Source organism: Loxodonta africana, chromosome 10 (assembly GCF_030014295.1).
Source record: "Loxodonta africana isolate mLoxAfr1 chromosome 10, mLoxAfr1.hap2, whole genome shotgun sequence".
Taxonomy (NCBI): domain Eukaryota; kingdom Metazoa; phylum Chordata; class Mammalia; order Proboscidea; family Elephantidae; genus Loxodonta; species Loxodonta africana.
The window spans coordinates 14,360,339-14,384,211 of NC_087351.1; the positions used below are offsets into that span (position 1 = coordinate 14,360,339).

General features: G+C 41.9%; 2 protein-coding genes across 4 annotated transcripts in view; one reads left to right on the top strand and one right to left on the bottom strand.

Moving 5' to 3' along the window:
* CHP1 (calcineurin like EF-hand protein 1) overlaps positions 1-19,817 on the bottom strand; it is a 41,095-nt gene extending 21,278 nt beyond the window's left edge. Inside the window, exons 1-3 of one of the 3 annotated variants that reach the window (XM_023558671.2) lie at positions 19,641-19,754; positions 18,230-19,309; positions 9,523-9,595 (exon numbers count right to left, since the gene is read on the bottom strand). In XM_023558671.2, coding sequence (XP_023414439.1) covers positions 9,523-9,595; positions 18,230-18,239 — 83 coding nt within the window. In that variant the 5' untranslated portion in view covers positions 18,240-19,309; positions 19,641-19,754. Of the gene's footprint in view, positions 1-9,522; positions 9,596-18,229; positions 19,310-19,640 lie in introns of all 3 variants that reach the window. The other 2 variants (XM_023558672.2, XM_003418665.4) reach the window with 2 other exon arrangements.
* Positions 19,818-19,864: 47 nt separating this feature from the next.
* EXD1 (exonuclease 3'-5' domain containing 1) overlaps positions 19,865-23,873 on the top strand; it is a 45,077-nt gene continuing 41,068 nt past the window's right edge. The window contains exon 1 of the mRNA XM_010598354.3: positions 19,865-23,173. Within this exon, the coding sequence (XP_010596656.2) occupies positions 23,041-23,173 (133 nt within the window). The 5' untranslated portion in view covers positions 19,865-23,040. The remainder of the gene's footprint in view (positions 23,174-23,873) is intronic.

Consider the following 23,873-nt stretch of genomic DNA (forward strand, 5'->3'; position numbering starts at 1 on the left):
AAATATCTGTGAATAAAGTCAGAAAGTAGATGCAAAGGTAGTGACAAATAAGTCAGAGCAGAGGGTCCAAGGGAAGGCTGCAGTAGAGCTGAGAGCCATTCTGCCCTGTGGTCTCAGAAAGGCACCACACTCAGCGTTGCCAGTAAGGAAGCAGCATTCTGGGTAATTAATTGACTTTCTAAGGAACTGGCCAGTTGCCCAATGCTGCCACCACCCACCCCAAGAATACAAAACCATTTGCCCCAGGATAAAGAAGGAGGGCTGCTATGGAAAGATCTACTTGGGAAAAGCTCCAAATAAGTGTGGAAGGGTGGCACCCCAGAACACAGTCCTCTCATTTGGGAAAAGCAAGAAAAACCTGTTGCCATCAAGTCAATTCTGACTCATAACAACCCTGTAGGACAGCAGAACTGTCCCATAGGGTTTCCAAGGAGCAGCTTGTAGATTTGAACTGCCGACTTTTTGGTCAGTAGCAGAGCTCTTAACCACTGTGCACTGGGGTTGCAAATGTCTTCTTGCTCCCTGAGTACATACCCTAAAGTGAGGTCTACGAACCTACTGGCTTTGCTCATGTCCAGAGAGACCTGTTGGGAAACCAATCACAAAGAGACTTGTTCCAGTTTTCTACAATAACCTACCCAGTCTCTTTCATAAATATGAATTGACTACTAAGGTTCATCAGGCATTTGGGAAAGATTAATAGCACAAAAGAGAAGGATCAAGATGAACAGGGACAATGATAATTCAGGGAACAGAAGAAAATTCTGAAAACGGGTAATGAACCCTATAGATATTTGAAACGTTTTTCTATTTGTAATACAAAAAGAGGCTATTATGATAGAGCAGAGGTCAGAGAACAAGAAAGGATCTTAGACATTAAAAATACTGACTGTGGACAGTCATAGACTGAATTGTGTCCCCCCAAAATATGTGTCAACTTGGCTAGGTCATGATTCCCAGTATTGTATGGTTGTCCTATGTGTTATAAATCCTAATCTCTGCCTGTGGTTAATGAGGCAAGATTAGGTTATGTTAAAAAAGATTAGGGCGAGATGTAATATCCTTATTTTGGTCACAGCCCTGATCAGATATAACGGGAGTTTCCCTGGGGTATGGCCTGTATCACCTTTTATCCTATAAGAGATAAAAAGGAGAGAGAAGCAGGCTGAGAGAGAGGGACCCCCGACCACCAAGAAATTAGAGCCCAGAGTAGACCATGTCCTTTGGACCCGGTGCCCCTGCACTGAGAAACTCCTAGACCCAGAGGAAGATTGATAACAAGGACCTTCCTCCAGAGCTGACAGAGAAAACCTTTGCCTGGAGCTGGCACGCTGACATCGGACTTCTAGCCTCCTAGACTGTGAGAGAGTAATTTTCAGTTTGTTAAAGCCACCCACTTGTGGTACTTCTGTTACACCGTGGCACTAAGACATGGACTGAAAACATTCATCTGAAGGACTGAAAAATGGAACAAACAGAAATGCCGTAAACAATAAAGAAAGGAGATAGGAAGAAATAATTAAAAAAAAAAAAAAAAAGAAAACTTTCCAACTAAAAGATGCGTTTTTAGCCTGGAAGATTTGCCTACTGCTGAGCAGGAATAAAGGAAACAACCCACATATAAGCATATCTTCGTGAAATTTCAGAGCATCAAGAGAAGATATTTGAAGCTTTTAGAGAGAAAAAAAGAACAGATCTTCTACAAAAAGAATGGTAATTAGATTGGCATAATGCTTCTCATCCATGAAACTCCATTCTGCAATAACCAGGACCACTGTCTACAAAGCAGGTGCTTTCAGGGTATTAAAATCACCTGTCCTCTGGATAAAATTAAATAAGAAAATGAACTTCAAAAATGGTCTGATTTAGCACTCAGTGTTTAAGCAGATAAATGGCTACCATTTTCAGGGCATATTCTTCTGAAATTTACAGATAATCTCTTTTTAAATGACAAGTAACAACACAGCCAACGAGCACCCATCAGTAAATGACTCGACAGCAACTAACAACCACAACCGTCCCCTACAGTCGACGTAACCTGCATGATTTAATATCCAGGAAGATTTTTCGGCATGGCATTATCTGAGAAAGAGCCAACATTAAAATTGCTCAATGCAGGGGGTATTTTTAAAGTAAAATTTTATTGAGTATAACATACATATAAAAAAGTATACTAATCACAAGGATTCAGCAAAATAAATTTTTACTAAGTGTGGATTGTAACCAGCACCCAGAAGCCCTCCTCATGTTCCTTCTATCTCTACCTGCTCCCCTCCCGCAAAGGTAATCACTATCCTGACTTCTAACACCACAGGTCTGATCAGGACTGACGATATTTAAGCAAATGAAACCACACTCTCATCTTGACCTAACCTATAAAGGACCACTTAACAGGACCCCACGGTCTTTTCTGAAAGACCAATTTCAACACCAATGGCATAAATAATCCACCTAAAATAATGGCACATGAAGAAAGTGAGACTTGTGAGGTTATAGCTTATATTTATATTGTATGAAACACCAAAGACATGGTCCATGTAAAAGGGATTCTATAGTCAAATTCAAGTAGGCGAATATTATTTACAAAATTCCCTTCTTGAAGATTCACAATTTACCTGAGCAAGTTAAAAATGTGCTGAAATCTATTAGCCTGAGACCAGAAGGACTAGATGGTGCCCGGCTACAACCAATGACTGCCCTTACAGGAAACACAACAAAGAACTCCTGAGGCAGCAGGAGAGCAGTGAGATGCAGACCCCAAATTCTCCGAAAAAGACCAGACTTAATGGTCTGATGGAGACTAGAACGACCCAAGACAGGAACCATTCCTAAAGCTAACTCTTCAGACAGGGATTGGACTGGACTATCAGATAGACAAGGATACTGGTGAAGAATGACCTTCTTGGATCAAGTAGACACATGTGACTATGTTGGCATCTACTGTCTGAAGGGGAGATGAGAGGGCAGAGAGGCTCAGAAGCTGGCGGAATGGACACGAAAAGAGAGAGTGGAGGGAAGCAGTGTGCTGTCTCATTAGGCGGAGAGAAATTAGGAGTATATAGCAAGGTGTTTATAAATTTTTGTATGAGAGTCTGACTTGATTTGTAAACTATCACTTAAAGCACACAAAAAATTTTTAAAAGTGCTGAAATCCAATAATAAAGCCTGTTTTAACCTTGTTTTTTTTTTTTTTTAACCTTGTTTACCAACGTTTCACAGATTACTTAGTCAATAAATTTCTCTTTTATTACCAAAACACCTGTTGATAGACCAAAATACTAGTGTCCTATAAGATGTACTTGGAGCCGAATCTCAAAAAGCACTTCACAGAGGCTCCACTTTGACCAAAGCTTTCTGCAGTTTCTGTTTTATGTTCCCACGGGGACCATGCACTACAAAGGGAATGCAGAAGGTCAAGGATGGTACATTAGATCTCCCGCTCTGCAGAATGGGCTTCAGGCCCCAGACGTGGAGCATCTTGGACGAGGAAAGTGAAAAAACATGCGGAAGTGAAAATATTTCAACCACAACTGCCTTAAGAAGGTGGAGCCTGTTTGGAGGCCACTTGTATTCAGAAGCTGAGCTCCCTGATAGGTTCTAGTTCTGGAAAAGTCAAGACAGGCCTGGAACTGAGTTTAGCAGTAAAGGCTGAAGATAGCTGAATTGCCAGGCACTACAGAAGAATTTAAAGCTCACCATGTAATCTAGGAGCAGTGGTGGTTCGGTGGTAGAATTTCCCCTTCCATGTGGGAGACATGGTTTGATTCCTGGCCAGCGCACTCATGCATCGGTACAGCACATTGATATTGAAACAATAATTCTCATTGTCTACATGGGACACTGTCAGTCAGTAGAGACTTACATGTTACTATGATGCCGAACAGTTTTCGGCGGAGCTTCCAGGCAAAGATGAACTAGGAAGAAAGGCCTGGTGACCTACTTCTGAAAATTAGCCAATGAAAATCCTATGGACCACAACGGTCTAATCTGCAACCAATCACAGCAGGAAACGGTGTTTCCTGAACACAGTACAAGAAGAGGTGAGAGGCTGGGGGTGGGTGGGGGTGGGTGGGGAATGATCTAGCTGGATGGCCAGACGGAGAAGGCACAGCCAGTGAGAACTTCCCCACAGTGGATCTGACAAAATGATTGACATATAATGTGACAGCTGTTTGCTATGTGGCTAATTTTTTCTTGAGCTAAACGTGGCTCGGGGCTTCTCCCATGTTTTATTTCACACCATGATGGAGATAAAGGAACAAGTTTAAAACCCAGAGGCTCATAAGGGTGAGTACAAAAAAAGTAGTTAGAGCCAGGTGACCGTGAAATAAAAAATTACATCACTTCCTACCACAACTCTTCCAGCAAGAATTTGCCAAAGTCAGTACTGAGAACAGTGGCTGGCGCATCTCAGACAGTGGGTGAGCACCACCCAAGCAAACGCTCACTGGCTTTCTACAGAATCTGAAATGAGGTTTTAGGGGTTGAGTTAATCTTACCTATATTTTAAAGGGCAGGATGACACTAGATGATACCTGGAAATGTTTCACCAGTTGAAAGGAGAAAAAGCTCCTTCTATAAAAGATTTTTCATTGTTTTCCAGCAAAGAGTGAAATTCATTAAAACACACACACACATTTACAAATCACCCACTTTTTACAAAAAAGAAAAGGGCTCAAAACTAATATGAATTCTATATACTTACTTGGTAGTTAAATCTGAATTTATAAGGAAGACTTAATCCCAAACTCAGAGGAATTATTAAACTATTGGAGCTAAATGGAAAAATAAAAATTTCTAGTCTGGTTGTTTTTCAAGTATAAATTCGTGTGGTTTTAAAAGTGCCCAATGTGGTCTTTACACATAGTAGGCATTTCACAGTCACTGACTTTAATGGCTTTGCAGCATAATTTTGGTCAATTCCAGGTTCTAGTGATGGCAGATGTCTGCCCTTAAGAAACAGGGCCCTATGGACTTACCAGCATTCTCTAGCTCTTCCGTCTGAGGCTTAGAAACTGTATTTCTTCTCCCTTATGCTACATCCCACACCGGTGTACTGAGCCTCCCAAGGAAATCCTAAACTTCTGCATGGCATGCCAGTCACCAGAAAGGCAAAACAGCTTCATCACATGCCAGCCAGCCAAAGCCGGGGACCAACAACAATAACAAAAGGTTACTGGGAGCTGGGGTGGGAGGCAGTGGTAAGGAGATGTTGCATTTAACTATGATAAGATAATGAGAAATATGAAACAATACAGCATTACCTTACACTGAGATTGTATACTTACTCTAGACCAGAGCTGCTCAATCTCAGTACTACTGACATTTAGGACAAGATAATTGTTGGTTGTAGGGGGGCTGTCCTGTGCATTGTAGGATATCTAGTAACATCCCTACCCTCTACTTTCTAGATGCCAGTAGCATCCCCTAGCTGTGACCATAAAAAACGCTCCAGATATTGCCAAATGTACCCCAGGTGGCAAAATCACCCTCAGCAGAAAACCACCCCTCTAAGACTAGAATACTATCTTAATACATATAAAGTATTGTCTCATGTGATTTATATATTCAACACAATCCCAATCAAAATTCCAACAGCTTTCTTGATCAAAAGAGAAAAACCAATCCTCAACTTTATATGGAATGGCAACAGGCCTCGATTAGCTAGCGCAAAGTTGAAAGACAAGAACAAAGTAGGAGGAATCACACTTCCTGACTTCAAAACATATTATACGGCTACAGAAATCAAAACAGCCTTGTAGTGGAGTAACGACAGCCGCATAGACCAATGGAGTAGAACTCAGAGTTCAGAAATAAACACACAAACATCTATGGTCAACTGATTATTTTTTGTTGTTGGCTATAATTTTTTTTTTTCTTCTGGTGCCTGTCTTTTTTTTTTTTAATTGTACTTTAGATGAAGGTTTCCAGGGCAAACACGTTTCTCATTAAACAATTAATACACATATTGTTTTGTGACATTGGTTGCCAACCCCACGACAGGTCAACACTCTCTCCTACTTGACCTTGGGTTCCCCATTACCAGTTTTCCTGTCCCCTCCTGCCTTTTCTTCCTTGCCCTTGGGCTGGTGTCCCCATTTAGTCTCGTTTTATAGGCCTATCTAATCTTTGGCTGAAGGGTGACCTTCAGGAGTGACTTTAGTACTGAGTTAAAGGGCTTCTCCAGTCTCTGTTACACCAGTTGGTCTGGTCTTTGTTTTTGTTTTTTAAGAATTGTACTTTAGATGAAGGTTTACAGAATAAACTAGCTTTTCATTAAACAGTTAGTACACATATTGTCTTATGACATTGGTTAACAACCCCATGACAGGTCAACACTCTCTCTTTTCAAACTTGGGTTCCTTATTACCAGTTTTCCTGTTCCCTCCTGCCTTCTAGTCTTTGCCCGTGGGCTGGTGTGCCGCTTTAGACTCATTTTGTTTTATGGGCCTGTCTGATCTTTGGCTGAAGGGTGAACCCTGGGAGTGACTTCATTACTGAGCTGAAAGGATGTCCAGGTGCCATATTCTCAGGGTTTCTTCGGTCTATGACAGTCCAGTAAGTCTGTTCTTTTTTTGTGACTTAGAATTTTGTTCTACATTTCTCTCCAGCTCTGTCTGGGACCCTCTATTGTGATCCCTGTCAGAGAAGTTGATGGTGTTCAACTGATCTTTGACAAAGGTGTTAAGTCCATTCGATGGGGGAAGAAGGGTCTCTTCAATAAATCAGGCAGGGAAAATCTGATTTTCACATGCATAAAAATGAAAGAGGGTCTATACACAAAAATAAATTCAAAATGAATTAAGGGTCTAAACATACAAGCTAAATCCATAAAATTCTGAGAACAAGAAGCAGGGGAAATGTTGTCAGACCTAGCTTTCAACAGTAGATTATCTAATATTTTAAAAGCACAAACAGCAAAAGACAAAATAAATAAACGGGACCTTATAAAAACTAAAAACTATTGTTCATCAATAGACTTTACCAAAAAAGTGAAAAGACAAGTACCGGCTAGGAGAATACCTTCAGAAGCCATATATCCGACAAGAATCTAATAACCAAAATACACATAAAAAAAGAAAAATAACCCAATCATAAAATGGACAAATGACTTGAACAGATATTTCACTAAAGAGGACATTTAAATGGCCACCAAACACATGAAATGATGTTCCGCGCCATTAGCGATCAGAGAGATGCAAATCAAAACCACAATAAGATACCATTTTACTCCCACTAGGATGGCTAAGATTACAAAAAAAAGAAAATAACAAATGTTGCTGAAGATGTGGGGAAACTGGAACACTTACTCATTGCTGTTAGGAATGCAAAATGGTACAGCTATTGTGGAAAACAGTGTGGCAGGACCTCACTACCATATATGATCTGGCAATTTCACTCCTAGGTATATACCCAAAAGACATAAAAGCAGAGACTCAAATGAATACTGGCACACCAATGTTCATGGCAGCACTGTTCACAATAGCCAGAAGATGCTCTTTTAAATGCCCATCAGCAGATGAATGGATAAACAAAATGTGGTACCCACATACAAAGGAATACTATTCAGCCAGAAGGAGGAATGAAGTCTTGATACATGCTGCAGTATGGATAGAGCCGGAAGACATTATGATGAGTGAAATAAGTCAATCACAAAAGGACAAATGTTGTATGACCTCACTTATAGAAAAAGACAAGAAAAGGCAAATGTATAGACAACAGGGTTTATTAGTGGTTACCAGGGGCGGGACAAAAGGGGGAAGGGGGTTTAACTGTGATGGAGATATTATATTGATTACGGGTAGAGTTGTACAGAAGATTATTATAATTGCCGTCAATAAACTGTACACCTATAAAAGGTTGAATTGGCAAAAGCCGTATGATAAATATACTTACAACAATGACAAAAATATATATAAATAAAAAGAGTAGCTACTGAGGCTGCTTATACACAACCAAAAACCTCACAGGATTTGGTTTCTTGGTTTGGAGGTTTAGGGTCATGGTTTCATGGGACATCTCAGTCAACTGGCCTAGTAATAAGTTTAGTGCCTCTGTTCTACCTCCTAGTTTGATGCGTAGTGCCTAAGGTCTTAAAAGCTTGTTGGTGGCCATCCAAGGCACCACTGGTCTCTAGTCGCCTGGAACAACCGAGGAAGATGGAGAATTAGGAACAAGAGGAGGAAATGGAATGTGTGGCTAAGTGCCTCCATGAACAACTGCCTCCTTTGCCATGAGACCAGAAAAACTGGATGGTGCCCAGCTACCATTACTGAACATTTTCATCAAAGATTCCACAGAAGAATCCTGATCAAAAGGGTAAAATGCAGAACACAATTTCAAATTCTCATGGACTCCAGGCTTCCTGGAGCCAGGAAGCTTGGATGAACCCCTAAAACTACTACCCTGAGGTAATTTTTAAAACTTAAACCAAAAATATCCCCTGAAGTCTTCTTAAAATCAAACAATACCTTAACTAGTAAAAAAAAAAAAAAAATCTGCCTTGAACATTACGATCTTTTAAGAACTATTTGTTGTTAGGTGCCCTCGAGTCAGTTCTGGCTCATAGCAACCCTGTGTATAACAGAACAAAACACTGCTATTCATTAGGTTTTCACTGGCAGATCCTTCTTCCTAGTCTGTCTTAGCCTGGGAGTTCCACTGAAACCTGTCCACCAAAGGTAAGCCTGCTGGTATTTGAAATACCAATGGCAAGGCTTCCAGTATCACAGCAACACGTAAGCGACCACAATACAACAAACTGACAGACAGGTAGTGCAAGAACTATATCTATAGGGGATCAAATTGACAACAGCAACTCCAAAGATTAGATAGGAACCTTGGGGGACAGTGAATTTATGTTAAAAGGGAAGAACAACTCAGAAAAGGAGGGCAAGAATGGTTATACCACTTGAAGAATATAATCAGTGTCACTAAATAGTACAGGGAAAAACTGTTGAATTGGTTTACGTTTTGCTGTGTATATTCTCGACAACAACAAAATAAATAAATCTATATTTAAAAAAGCATATACGTATATATACATATATATATATTGTACCCTAGGCTCCAAAGGCTTAGAAACTATATTCTAGGATGGTGGGTTGGGTTAGGAAATGAAAGGAGAGAGGACAAAATAAAACCTTAGACTACCTGGATTGCTCTGAATCAACCCATAAAAATCAATGAGTTTGGGAAAGCACCGTGGTAAAACGTAAGCAGAGGGAGCTGAGATTCTCGGAAAAGTCCTTTATTTCCTAGGATCAGAACAATGGCCACCCAAACTAAAGGGAGTTGCTGGAAAAACTGCAAGCACCTAGCGACAAATTTAATGTCACTGCCCTGCTTATTTAATTCCCTTGTGGGCCTCTGATGCTCAATGGACCAGTGAACGAACAGTGCCTGCCCTCTTCATGCTGGATGTCTATGCTGTCTTGCTTTTGGGATAAAAGGTTTTTTTTTATTCAGACATTGCCAAAGTTTCTGGTTTCTGTGTAGAGAATAAAGAAAGGCACTACCTACCTGAGAGTCCCGTTCTCTCCTTTGTCCAGGCTGGTGAACCGGCTGTAGAGGCGGGTGATCTGACTGTGCGAAACTAAAGAACACAGGATTAGTCCTGGCTGAGGAGGCGGCCCTGCCCTCGAAGGGAACACCAGCACCAGCATGGCCCTTCAGGAGCTAGGTGCCCTTCCGGCCCCAGCCCACCATTAAATGCTTCAAAGAGAATAAAATGGGGAAGCTTTCACTCTAATTCATCTCTAGAGACTCAAAGTAAACCATTTAAATGCTAAAGAATGAAAGGTGTTAGAAAATTAACTCAAGCAACCAAAACAGACCCTTAGTAACGAAGTCTATGGACTGTTAAACGTCACATGGTTAAGATTTTTGGAGACGGGGTGACATAATAATTCAAAGCTCAACTGTGACCCAAAAGGTTGGCAGTTCGAATCCACCAGCCACTCCTTGGAAACCCTATGGGGCACTTCTACTCTGTCCTATAGGGTTGCTATGAGTTGGAATTGAATGGATGGCAACAGGTTTGGGTTTTTTTTTTTTTTTTGGTAAGGGGGATAAGAGTTAACAAAACAAAGCCAAATGTAGTTAAAAAGGAAACTGAAAATTTCGCGTTTCAATGCTCTGACTTAGAGGCTATCAAAATGCATGCTTTGATCAAAAACACATACCTTTATCAGTTTGCTGTTTCAGGCAGGCACTGCTGGGTAGGTAACTTGTGCTAAACTAAAGATTCTGCTTTAAAAGCCTGGTTTCCTCCTGTACTGCCACATTAGCCCTGTTGTTGCCTGCTGCTGTCAGTCGATTTCAACTCATAGTGGCCTTATAGGACTGAGTAGAACTGCCCCATAGGGTTTCCAAGGAGCAGCTGGTGGATTTGAACTTCTGACCCATTGGTTAGCAGCTGAACTTTTTTTTTTTTTTTAGCCGTGCTTTAAGTGAAAATTTACAAATCAAGTCAGTCTCTCAAACAAAAATTTATATACACCTTGCTATATACTCCTATTTGCTCCCCCCCACTCCCGTGAGAAAGCACACTCTTTTTCTCCACCCTGTATTCCCATGTCCATTCATTCAGCTTCTGTTCCCCTCTGCCCTCCCATCTCCCCTCCAGACAGGAGCTGCCCACATAGTCTCATGTGTCTACTTGAGCCAAGAAGCTCACTCCTCACCAGTATCATTTTCTATCCCATAGTCCAGTCCAATTGCTGTCTGAAGAGTTGGCTTTGGGAATAGGTCCAGTCTTGGGCTAACAGAAGGTCTAGGGACCATGACCTCCAGGGTCCTTCTAGTCTCAGTCAGACCACTAAGTCTGGTCTTTTTATGAGAATTTGAGGCCTGTATCCCATTGCTCTCCTGCTCCATCAAGGATTCACTGTTGTGTTCCCTGTCAGGGTAGTCATTGGTTGCAGCCGGGCACCAACCAGTTCTTCTGGTCTGAGACTGATGTAATCTCTCATTTATGTGGCCCTTTCTGTCTCTTGGGCTCATAATTACCTTATGTCTTTGGTGCTCTTCATTCTCCTTTGTTCCAGGTGGATTGAGACCAATTGATGCATCTTAGAAGCCATTTGCTAGAGTTTAAGGCCCCAGACACCACTCACCAAAGTGGGATGCAGAATGTTTTCTTAATAGATTTTATTATGCCAGTTGATCTATATGCCCCCTGAAACCATGGTCCCCAGACCCCTGCCCCTGCTACTCTGGCCTTCGGAGCATTCGGTTTATTCAGGAAACTTCTTTGCTTTTGGTTCAGTCCAGTTGTAGCAGCCGAACTCTTATAACCTCTGTGCCACCAGGGCTGCTTCAGAGTCTTTACCTTTTCCCTCCGGACTGACCTTTGGGTCAAAGATCACCAAAGCCTTGGGTCAGTCTCTTTTCTGTGACTGCATGAGCTCCACTTAGTTCCCAGTAAAGGAACTGGTTCCAAAGAAGCAATTAGACAATTTGTAAAATGGCCATGCTATCATTAGATGACATCTACAAGAAAGACATTTTGCCCCTCATTTTGGGTGAACTCCATAATCTCAGGCACAAGTTGACAATTAAGATAGGGTAGTAACCACAGATACACAATAAAATTTTGAGAATACAAAAAAAGGGTTTCTGGGAAGTAGTTTAGTCTCCTGGCCCTTAGAAGTAGGAGGGAAAAAAATGAGAGCTATGAAAGGAGAAAAGACAATAGCCAAATATGGTCGAGTGTGGACTTGGTCTTCGGCCCTACCTTCAGAGGTTTAAAGGGGTGTTCTGATAGCTGTCCTCCTCCCCCAGCTCCTGAAACAAAAATCTAGTTGCAGGCTTAGGAACAACAGAACAAAGTAAAAGAGGCAAACAGGAGAAGCAGACAAAGGCACAGAAGCTGGGGTAAGAGGACGCTAGGTGTGGCTGCGAATTCTTCAGCATTAGGTTTGGTCCTCTAAGCTGGGCTCTGTTCTGTTCTAGCCCTCTAAGGAGCTCAGAAGGCAAAAAAGGTGGCAAAATCACTTTTATTCCCATTGAGGACAGAGCTGGCAGGGGTCCGGCCACTAACAAAGTAGCTGTGGACCCTGTGAGCCAGCCAGGCATGTGTGAACAGCATAGTGTAAAGAGTACACTCTTCTGAGGGTCAGGTAGACTCTGATTCCATCTGAGGCACCGCTGTTTAACAGACAGGGGAAATGAATGAGGTTGTGAGGCAGGCTAACAGAGCTGATGAAAGTAAAGTGTTTGTGACAATTGGTCTCTATTTGCCTGGACCAACAGAGGAAGGAGATTCAAGAACGCCAGGAGAATACAGAATGTGTGGCCAATTGCCTCCATGAACAACTCCTTTGCCATGAGACCAGAAGAAGTGGATGGTGCCAGGCTACCACTGCTGAACATTTTGATCAAACATTCTATAGAAGAATCTTTGCAGAACAGAACTTCAAATTCTCATGGACTCCTGACTTTCTGGAGCCAAGGAGGCTGGATAAATGCCTGCAACTATTGCCCTGAGATAATCTTTAAAACTTAAACCAAAAATATCCCCTGAAGTCTTCTTAAAACCAAACAAGAGTTCAGCTTAACTAGTAAAAAATGTCTGCCTTGCGCATTAGGGTCAAGAACTATCTACGTGGGATCAAATTGATGACAGCAACTAGAAAGATTAGATAAGAACCTAAGGGGGCAATTAGTTTATGTCAATGGAGAAGTAACAACTCAGAAAAGGAGGGTAAGAGCGGCTGCACAACTCCAAGAATGTAATCAGGGTCACTAAACGGTACACGCAGAAACTGTTGAATTAGTGTATGTTTTGCTGTGTATATTCTCAACAACAACAAAGTAAAATTAAAAAAAAAAAAAAGTGCTTGGCGAAGCATCTGCGCGTGGGGTACAGCCCAGGTTGGCTGCTCTTGTCATCATCCTTACATCACGGGCCTAAAGGCAGTTATAAGGCTGGGCTAATTAAATCTTCACTTTCCTCCAGACTCAGCCAGTCACAACCAATTTTGTCAGGAACCTGACCAGTTTACCCTGGCTCTGGCCTCTGGCCTCAAAGGCTGTTTGTTCGAAAGTTCCCTTTAGTTTAACAAAAATAAGTCAGTTAAAGAATTACTAAGTTTCCCAAAAGATTTTTTGAAAAAACAAAATTTACTCTGCACAGTGGTTAAGAGCAAGGCTGCTAACCAAAAGGTCGGCGGTTCGAATCCATCAGCTACTCCCTGGAAATCCTATGCGGCAGTTCTACCCTGTCCTGTAGGGTCACTGTGAGTAGGAATCAACTCATCAGCAACAAGCCGGCTTTAAAAGTTTACTTTTCACTTGTTAATTCTCAGCTTTTCTATATTGCTCTGGGGACTTCCTAATTATTTTCAATAACTGCATAATATTAGTCCACTGGGTCATTTTTAGTATATCATATATTTCAGATTGCTTTTCTTTAAGGAAAACAGCACAATTGTATCTCTTCTTATACTAGCTTTTTTTTTTTTTTTTCAGTTGAGAAAATAATCCATGCATATGGTAAAAATGTGAATAGGACAAAAAAGTATACAACAAAGTCTCCCTACCACCCAGGTCCCCAGCCCCCTGGCCAGAGGCAAACACTATTGCCAGTTTCCTATGTCCTTTTAGAAATTCCTTATGTGTATCTGTGTGTATGGAGATTTACAGAAATTTAAAACTGGAAGAAGCCTATCAGTTAGCCCAACCTCTTCAACTAAGAAATGCGGCATCAGACATTTTTCTAGTCTAGATGGTCATCTGAAATAAATGTGTACTGAAACCTACTAGAGTAGGATTTTTCAAAATTCCATTAGTAAGTACTGGTATGGCATTATATCCCCATTTCAGGGGGAAAAAAAAAAGACCACTTTATGACTGCTTGAGCTCATATTTCACCAAAATGTTAAAAATAAATATGTAGATAAGTAGCCACAACAACCATACAAATACCACCTTCCAGGACAAACTGGAATATTTAGAACCCAGTGGGAAAATGCACACACAAATGTCAACTTTTAACATTACTCAATATGGTCACATCTGAACCTATGTCCGAAATGCAAGAATTAATGCTATGATGATACTGTTACTAAGAGCTTTGTTAACCAAGGAAGAAAATTAGAAAGAAAGAAGGAAAGCAAGCAAGCTTTGAGTCAGATGCTTAAACCAAAGGGACAAAGAATACAAAGCAACCCTAAGGTGTACTTAAAAAGTACTTACACAATCCACATACAGGAAGCTATTAGAATTGCCACAGATGAAGGCAGGACACATTTCCAGTAAACTATTCTCACCAGAAGGCATTAAACTATCAGGACAGGCGTCCAAAACCTGTACCTTCTTGGTAACCCAAAGGAAGTCTCAGGCGCTGACAGTTACTTTCAGAAAAGCCTGTGCACACGAGGATGTTTGAGTGAAGCTATATTTTTCTCCACTGATGGACAAATTACTATTTTATACTGTTGAAAGATTATTTTAAAGACCCTGCACACCTTCCTGACTACAAACTCTTCTGACTATTATCGCTGCCTCTTGCTCAGAGGAGGAGGGCATTTCAAAGAAGCCCAAACACCAAGGAGGAATGTCAAAGGGAAGAATAAAAACAAAAAGGGAGTGAAAAAAAAAGTTATTTTGACAAATGAATAGAGACCAAAGTTTATTAGTGGTTAACAGGGGTGGGAGGGAGGGGGAAAGGGGAGTCACTGTCTTGGGGGCACTGAGTTTCTGTTATGGGTGATGGAAAAATTTGGGATTGGATAGTGGTGATGGTTGCCCCACACAATGAAGATAACTAATGCCACTGAATTGCACATGTTAAGAATGCTGAAATGACAAATGGTTTGTTACACATATTTGTACCACAATTAAAAAAAAAAACAAGGAAATTAATTTTGTCCTGGCTTTTTATCCTGAGTCTTAATGTGGAAGAACAGATCGCTAACCTGGGTAATGGATACAAGTGCAGCCACAGGTGGCTCTAGATAAAAGATTGAGAACCTGAAGCCTGTGCCCCTAACCATTCTTCCTGAACACACCACACCCCAGTATTTCCCGTTTCCCCACATAAAAGAAACCAATGTCTTCGAGAGCTCACTTACTCTCTTAGGGAACCGGTATAGCAAAAGGTGTTCATTTTACTATTCTAACTTTTCCACACCATAAAAAGTTTTGGGGGGAGCCTACACTTTTGGACCTGATAATCCAGTGCACAATTTGCCTTCTCACAACAATCTAAGTTCCTTCTCTTCCATACAGTGCTTGTTGCTTGTAACTCAGGGATCACTGCTTTGTACAACATTTTGTGCCTCTCTTTTCTCCCTTTAAAAGCGAGAATTTAGCAGCTGCTGCTCAGGTCAATTAACTTCAAAGTGAGTAAACCTCCGGATACTCTATACTCAGGACTACCTGCCCCTACGAAAATAGTGTGAGCCCTGTTCTCGAATATGACAAACCAAAAAAGAAACCACTGCCATGGAGTCGATTACGACTCACAGTGATCAGTAGGACAGTGTAGAACTGCCCCCGTGGCGTTTCCAAGGCTGTAAATCTTTACAGAAGCAGGCTGCCACATCTTTCTCCCGTAGAGCCGCTGGGTGGGTACGAACAATCAATCGACTTTTTGGTTAGCAGTCGAGCACTTAACCACTGCTCCACCAAGGCTCCTCTAATATGACAAGTGGTTGTTTTTTACTCCACTGTTTTTACCCCATTGTTATGCAACAAAGGCACATAAAACTCTGGGCTAAACTCAAAATCCACCTCTAGGTGTTTGTCACACTCTGTATCTGCATCTCAACAGGACACAGAAGGCAGCAGTCTAACCCAAAGAGTCAACCAGAGTGACAGAACCTTCAGGCACCACGGCAGGTAAGGGTCATGAAGTGTGAAGCTGAGCTTCCGCTGAAATTCTAGCCCAGGGAATTGTTCTCCAGCAATTGTTTTTACCAGGCTTGTGCTATTTGTCGGAACTACAGAGAAACCCACACCACCTTTATCATCACTACACCCTTTTAAACAAACAAAACCTCACCAGCCTGTAAGATATACTTCCCAAACCTGTTCAACTCCTTCCCCATATCACAGGACACACCAGAAAAATAAATCAATCTGTACTCATTACTAGTCAGTTGGCATGAATTGTTTCTCACAAATTAAGTGGCTATTAAAAAAAAAAAAAAAAAGGCTTTAAGTAATTTACAGGCTATTGCTACAGTAAAATGAATTAATAGTGGCAGTTAGTGGCAGTTACAGAAATTCCCAAGACATCTGTAACCTTTGCCCCAATTATGGCTTTTATTCAAATGAGCTTTAACTTACAGAAATGCAGATGTGTGAAAGAAGGCAGCAGTCAAAGAAAATATAACAAATATTTTATACCCACACAAAATGTTCCTTAGACAGTGTTTTCTTAAATTGTTAGAAACATCAGGATTTCTACTCCTTTAGAAGTTTTATTTCCCTTAGAATTGGTGAAACAGCACCTGTACTTGGTTCCTAATCCAATGCTCATAGAAAATAGGAAAATTATAAATGCTGTCACCTTCCCAATTACATAGCCCTAGACAACCAGCTCACGCAAATGATAGTTTCCCAATAAAATGGTCTTATCTATAGTTCAAAGTAATAGCTCACACTTACGTGGAACTTATTATGCATCAGACACTATTTTAAGCAGTTACATAATTTATTTAATTCTCAGAACAATCCTGTAAAATAGGTCCTATAATTATTCCCATTTTACAGATGATGAAACTGAGGCTCACAGGTAATTCTTAACTAGAATCACTTTTGCAGACACTTGGTGATTAAATTTCAAATACTGGCTAAACTAGTCATATATGAATTCTCATCAATTTAGAATATGGAAAATATGTTTAGATATAATCAATTTCAATGCAAAGCTTTCATATAGAATACAAAGTCAGTTTTCCTCAATTATGCTACATTTTCTTACTGACAAAGGAAGTAGTGAAATGTCTTACACTTAACTTAAAGCATCCCTGATTGATAGTTCCCAAAACTCTTTTTAATGGAACAAGAAGCCAAGAAAAACCTCCCTACCCTACATAGGGTCGCTATGAGTCACAACCGACTCAATGGCACCTAACAACAATCCTACCTCCCAAAGAACCCTTGTGGTACAATAGTTAAGCTCTTGGCTATTAACTGAAAGGTCACCAGTTCAAACCCACCAGCGGCTCTGCAGGAGAAAAGACCTGGCGATCTGCTTGGTAAGGATTCACAGCCTGGGAAACCCTATGGGGCAGTTCTGCTCTATCCTATTGGGTCACTATGAGTTGGAATAAACAGCACACACAACAACAACCAGGTATTTGTTGTTTTCATTCTTCCGAACCTTTTGCATCATGCTAAAATTACTGCTTTAAGAAACAACTCTGCTGATGGGCATCAACAGGATAAAGTGATGGCTCAACTCCCAGAGCGGAGGAATGACTTCCTAGCAGGGAGGAGAAAATGGCTTCTGGAAGCTACCCAAAATGTCCTAGGTTAATCTACCCAAATCTAATCTGTTCATCCATGCATCAAGGCCAGCTACAACAGACCCTCTCCGCCCTGGGTTCTCAAAGCGGCCGCCTCACAATTTCAGCTATCTTATGTCGTGATGCTACTCATAGCTCTCTTGTGCTTCTCTCCCCAGCCAGGTTGTGGCTTCTCTTATCACCATCTTCCGAGTACCAAGCGAGCATAACATTGACCACAGACACGGCAAAAATTCAATAAATACTTTTTTCATTAGGCTTTTGGGCTCAACATAGACATTTGTACAGGTAGTGGATGAGACTCTCCCTCGTGCTTGAGTCACTGTTTGGCAACTGGAAAACCAGTTCTCCCATGAGTACTTAGTTCTGCTTGCCCAGTCACACGAGAAAATAACCAAGACCCTAAAGCAATCCAGGCCCTTTTCATTTAGTCAAATAAAAGCAAACCAGGATTGGATTACTGCCCCTTTCATCCTAAGGCACAAAGCGCTCTCTCCCGTACTCACTACACTTATACTGCCTCCTTACGTGACTCTATTTTAAGCAGGAATTCTTTAATTCTGGTGTCACTCTAGATGTAAATTAATTATATTTACAAGTTTGTCCAGCAGTCATGGCCACAAAATGTAATAAAACACCTGCTGAATCCAAACTTCATATATTTCTACTCCTGGGGTCAGGGAAAGTCATAAAATGGCTCTAAAGTCAAGTGGTCAGATAAAAACTGCGTATTATAAACAGCTCATTACCTTCTGCCATTCATCCAAAATCGTGAAAAAGACAGCCTTTGGTATGCGCTGCGCTGTTGTCATTCAATGTCTTTAAGAAAAGGTTAAATGGCTATATATTAGGGGATGCTGAAAAAGTAAATCAATCTGACAAGAGGTTGGGCTGGATGACATCCCTTCCAAGATTCTAGAAAGCTAAACTTGTCAGCAAGCACAGGATAGCATTTAGTGTATTCCAGGCTACCACTGCTTGTCATTCCAGCACCCCTCAGTGTTACCTGCTTATGGGCTACTAAGTTACCCCATTAGCAACGACAGGGATCATGAAGAGACAGAGCTCAGGTGACTGTTTAACTCATTCAAAACGTAAGAGTTGATAAAGGATTACTGAGGAGAGAACATCCTGTATGTACGCTCACAGGCTATGCAAACATACGATGGTGTTTTATAGAGGGGCTGGGTGAGGGGAAGCGTCTACTTTGCAATTTGGGTGCAGAGTGAAGAGCTGAGTACTGTTCTTCAACTTCCTTTCAGCACTACCATTTGATAACCACCGCTGGGTGCCTTGGAGGTCCCCTGAGATTTCTTCCTCAAACAGCAGTCTCTCTTTTTTTAGTTCTAAAGTTCAAGGAACTCACTAAGCAAAGCCCTGTTGCTCCTTTGTTAGTACAAATTCTCACTGAGATTTTTTGGAGCACATGCAATTTCAATAGTAACTGCATAAAGTACAGCAGCAGAGCAGAAACCAATACATCTGAAATCGGGACAGCAAGCATCCTTAGTGTGAGGCAAAATCCGTACGTTTTCTCCAAAAGTTCAGACTGTACTCTTACTCTCAGATCCCTGACTCTTTAAAGATCTCCTGTCACCACGTCACGTCTTCCAAAACCTTACTACTCTACACGGCTTTGGTTTTCGGTTTATTTTTTCCAGTTTACGCCAAGAACCTGCTTGTGATTTTCCACAGTTGTCAGTGGTTTTAGATACTTGCTCGAACGTCACAGAAACAGATTGCATTCTTTACGGGATCCATTTAGATTTCCCGAATTTGCTTCTCGGGCTCTCCCTACTGTTCAGGATGCCTCTTCATAAGGAAGGTTGCTGCAAGAAAAGATAAATGAAAGGAGTTCGGGAGCTTCATGGATAGTGGGGGTGGGGAGAGGGAGAAAAGAGGGGTGCCGGTGCTGTACGGTTGACAGACTCCCGCCTATGAGTGGAAAGACAGCCCCACAAGAGCGAGTCCCAGTCGGGGAGCTGGAGCTGGAAGAACAGGTCCTTCAGCCCTCGGGCTCCCGGAGCTCCAGCGCTGGAGGCCGCTAAGGACCTTCTCAACCTTACCGGCACCACAGCTCCAGACCCCAGCGACCACCGCCCTCAGTTTCCTGACCAGCTGGAGGCACCCGGTCGCGTTCCCACCCCGGCCCGAACTCACAGCCAGTCTCCTTCTTGATCTCCTCGAGCTCTTCGTCCCGCAGTAACGTAGAGGCCCGAGACCCCATCCCCGAGCCGGGAGTTCCTCCGGGAGCAGCGGCGGCTGAAGCGACGGCGAAGAAGAGAGGGAAGGAGGAAGAGAAGGAAAGGCTAGGGGTCAAGAAGGGAGAGGGCAGTGTGTCTGCTGCGGGCAGGGAGAAAACCCAGGGGTGGTGCGCAGGCCAGGGCGGTCCCGGGGACCAGCCAATCAAGAACGAGGCTACGCCCTGCGCAGCAGCCGACGTCGGCGGTTCCAGCCCCAGCCCCCGAATAAATCAACCCGGCGCCAGGCCGAGTTGCACTGAGAGTTGACCCCGCCCCCGGAACCGCGGCTGCCGCCGGCCTTAAAGGGGCAACGGCATGCCGGCGCCAGCGACTGCAATTAAAAGGGCAACGCCATCGACTCGCTGTCTTACAACATACTAACTTGCGGTAGACAGCGTATAGCCTAACCCGTTTCTCACAGGACTCTCAGCCTACAAGGTGGCATGGATTGAGGAGAGAAACAGTAAAAATAGATAGGTAGATAAAACGTCGCAGGGGGAGAAGCCTAGAGTGTGTCCCCTGGGAATTGCATGCTGGGAATGGCACTTTTTTTCTGCGCAGCCCTCTCTCCTCCCGACCACAGGGGGCGCTAGACAACCGGCTTCGGGACGGCGCGCCCATTGGCTCCCTGACTAGACGCCGGGGAGGGGAGAGGGCGGAGTTTGAGGGGAAGCGTCCGCTTTGCGGTTTGGGGCGGAGCGCTGCGTACTTCTCTCCGATTTGCTTTCAGGACTATGATTTGATAACCACCACCGGGTGGCTTGGAGGTCCCCGAGATTTCTTCCTCAACAGCAGTCCCTCATTTTTTAGTTCTAGACTGAAGTTCGAAGAACTCATCGTTTGGCTGAAATTAGCATCACATTTCTCAAACTTGCTTGGAAAGGAAACCCTAACGGCGGAAGAGAGTTAATTGTATGGCCCGCCATTTATTTGGAGTTTCTTATTTTGTCTTAAAAATGAGGAATTTTGCAGTTTATTTTGTGGCACATTCTTATTTGTTTTAATTGAGAACGTTTAAAATTACCGGTTATACCTTCTCAGGTGAACCAGCTCTTTTCCTGTGGCTTCACCTGACCGCCTGCCACCGCCTCCTCAACCCCCGTAGTGTTCCTTTGGACCAAACCGGTTTGAGATATGGAAGAATCAACTTCTGACCACTGTCACTTAGTACCTAAGTACTGGGGAGCTCAGTATCTTGGCAGTTTGCTCAAAGTCAATTTACGTTATTAGTTTTAAGCTTTTCCTACCGCTTTGACGGCTTAGCCTAAGCCCCCATGCTTTCCTTGAGGGCCAAAGTTCTAGTCTCACCGAGTTGTCTTCGTGATTGGTCTGGTCTTGCCTGACCTAGTGATGTCTGTCTTCATTATGTAGAGTGACACTCTGAATAAGACCTAAGAGAAGCCACAGGGGCTTCTTTTTATCTTCCGAAAATGGTTGTGTTAGGAAAACCTTGATGTCAGCAACATAAATATCTATTTTCTGAGTTAGCCTTGAAACCAGTCTCTTAATCCTAACCTTACTGTTCCCTTCGTTGTTTTCAGTCTTAACCATTTGCATCTGTCTTTGGTCAAAGCGTTCTTCGCCTTGTGGGGTTTTGCCTCCCCCTACCTCTCCCCCCGCCCACCGCATTTCTGATTTAGTTTAACATTTCTTTTATTTCTTTATTTTCCAAGTATCTCACAAACTTTTTTTCTTAGTTATCTTTTTTAAAAATATAAAAGATATGATTTTTTTTTTCCTATTAAGGGCTGGTTTTTCCAGTTTTTTTGTTTCTGTAAAAATTTCCGCTTTTGTCTTTTGGATTAACATGAACAAAGAAACAATTTTCTCAGACACTCTGCTGACTTGTTTTATGTTCTCTCTGGGTGCTCTGTTGGTGCAGTGGTTAAGAGCTATGGCTGGCTGGTGGGCAGTTTGAATCCAACAGCTGCTCCTTGGAAACCCTATGGGGCAGTTCCACTCTGTACTATAAGGTCACTGTGGGTCAGAATCAACTCAACAGCAATGGGTTTGGGTTTTTTTGATTCTGTGTGCATAACACTTGGTCTTGCACTAGACCACAGGCATCCTCCACTAGGGGCCTAGTTTTGGTTCAGGTTCCAGTGTCTTCTAGCTGTGTGACTTGGGGCAGGCATCCTATCTCTTTCAACCTCAGTTTCCTCTTCTGTACATTAGGTAATAGTTGTTGCAAGGATCTAATGAAGTAATATTTGTGAAAGCACTTGAGAGATCTTAAAGATACAGGGTACTTATCTGGCCAAATGCCCTATAACTTCTCACGCTCTTCCTAGCTGAGTTAGAGCTAGTTATTTCGTTGATGTTTTATGCATAGAGCGAATTGCAAAGTTCACCTGGTGAATATTCCTAGTGTGGTAAAGTAAGCAGCTTCTTAATTTAAACCACCATAGAAGAGCTGGATGTAGAAGAGTTGGGTCCGAAATGTCAGGACATCCAAATAACAGAATTGTTTTAAAAAATTCTTTAAAAAAAAAATCTTTTAAATTATGGTATTAGACTAAATAATGTAAGTTTATCTATTAAGAATTATAGTTCTTTATAGAAGGTAGAATATTTTTACTTTGCACATCTTATGCATTGTCATTCTTTATAGTGAACATGCATCATTTTTACAAGGACAGTCAAGTCCATGGCACGTGGCAGTTTGACTAGTTGGTGATGCTGCAGCAGCCCAGTGTCTGAGCTGTGGCCAAGGTGGAGTGGAATGGCTCTTGCAGTGACATCATGGCAGTCTGATTGATAATGCATAAATGGTGATAGTAGTTCTCAGTCACTTATGCTTTGGTTGGTAACAATGTCAACCTCTGGAAATGTTAGTCCAGAAAAGGCTAGATCCAGGAGAGGTTGGATCCCAGACATTTCTGGGAAAACAATTTATTGCAGCATGTGTTGGCAAGTATTTTGCCGATGTAAATTTTTTTCATTTGTTCTTTTTGTTTTTTGCCTGTAGAAAATAGCCTCTAAGTGTTCTGCTTGTTGCATTTAGCTAAGGAAGGGAAGGTGATATTATCCCTATTTTATAGACAAAGGAGCTTGCCCAAAGCCTTGTAACATTCAGTTTCCCATTGTGAATTAGAATTGGTACTTGCAATGATCCTTTTCTCATTATCATTCTGAAAAGATTGACAGAACTAATTGTATTCATTTTTGTTCTTGTCTCTCACAGGTATGAGGAAAGGGAAAACAACCCCACCCCACCCCCAAGAAAAAACCTTTTAAAAATCTTAGATCTTTTTTATTTCCACGTATTTGGATATTTAAAGAAGATTATTTGAAGACTGCTTTTGGAATCAAATAGCATGGATCCCAGCAGTGACTACCATTTCCTCAATCAGATTTTGTGGAGAAGGGTGAAACTCACATTGGTTTGTGGCGTCTTCGAGGGGGTGCTCCAGCATGTGGACCCTAACAAGATTGTTGTCCTGAAGAAAGGTCTCATTCTATTTCTCATAAACTTCTGCCCAGTTCTCTTTTAAGAGATTAATGACTGAGTTTCCGGGATGGCTTTAGGCTCCATGAACAACTGGCAGGGAGACATTATTCCTACTTTAGGGAAGGAATGGGGTGGGAGGAAGGTTAGAATCTGTTTTCCATAACTCAGAAATGTGGTGGCATATGCCTGTCCTCACTTCTATATTCATTGATGTGATAGTGGAAAATTTCAATATGTAATTTTTTTGGGTTTTTTTCCATCTAAAATATTAACTTGCTAGGGTTGTTGTTTTATTGTCATGATAAATTTCAAGTTCAGAATTGAAACAGGTATACATGGCATTTGAGGGGTTAGTATTATTGGTAAGCCACATTCGTGAGTTAAGGTAGAATTTGTGGGCTGGGATGGAACTGTAACAGGCTTTTGAAACATTAATTCATTCAGTAATCATCTACTGATTTTTTTATATCCCAGCAGTGTGCTAGGTATCAGAGATAGGAATAGGAATAACATGGCCCCTGTCCTTAAAAACCTTAGTCTAGTAAGGAGATAGATAAGCAGGTAGACAAGTATAATACAGTGTGATACCCTCTTGGATGAAGGAATGTGCAAGATGCTGTGGAAGATCAAAGCTTCAGCTAATTTAGATCTGGGAGTGCTTGAGTTGGCACAGTGGGTAAGGCTTCCTAAGGGAGAAAT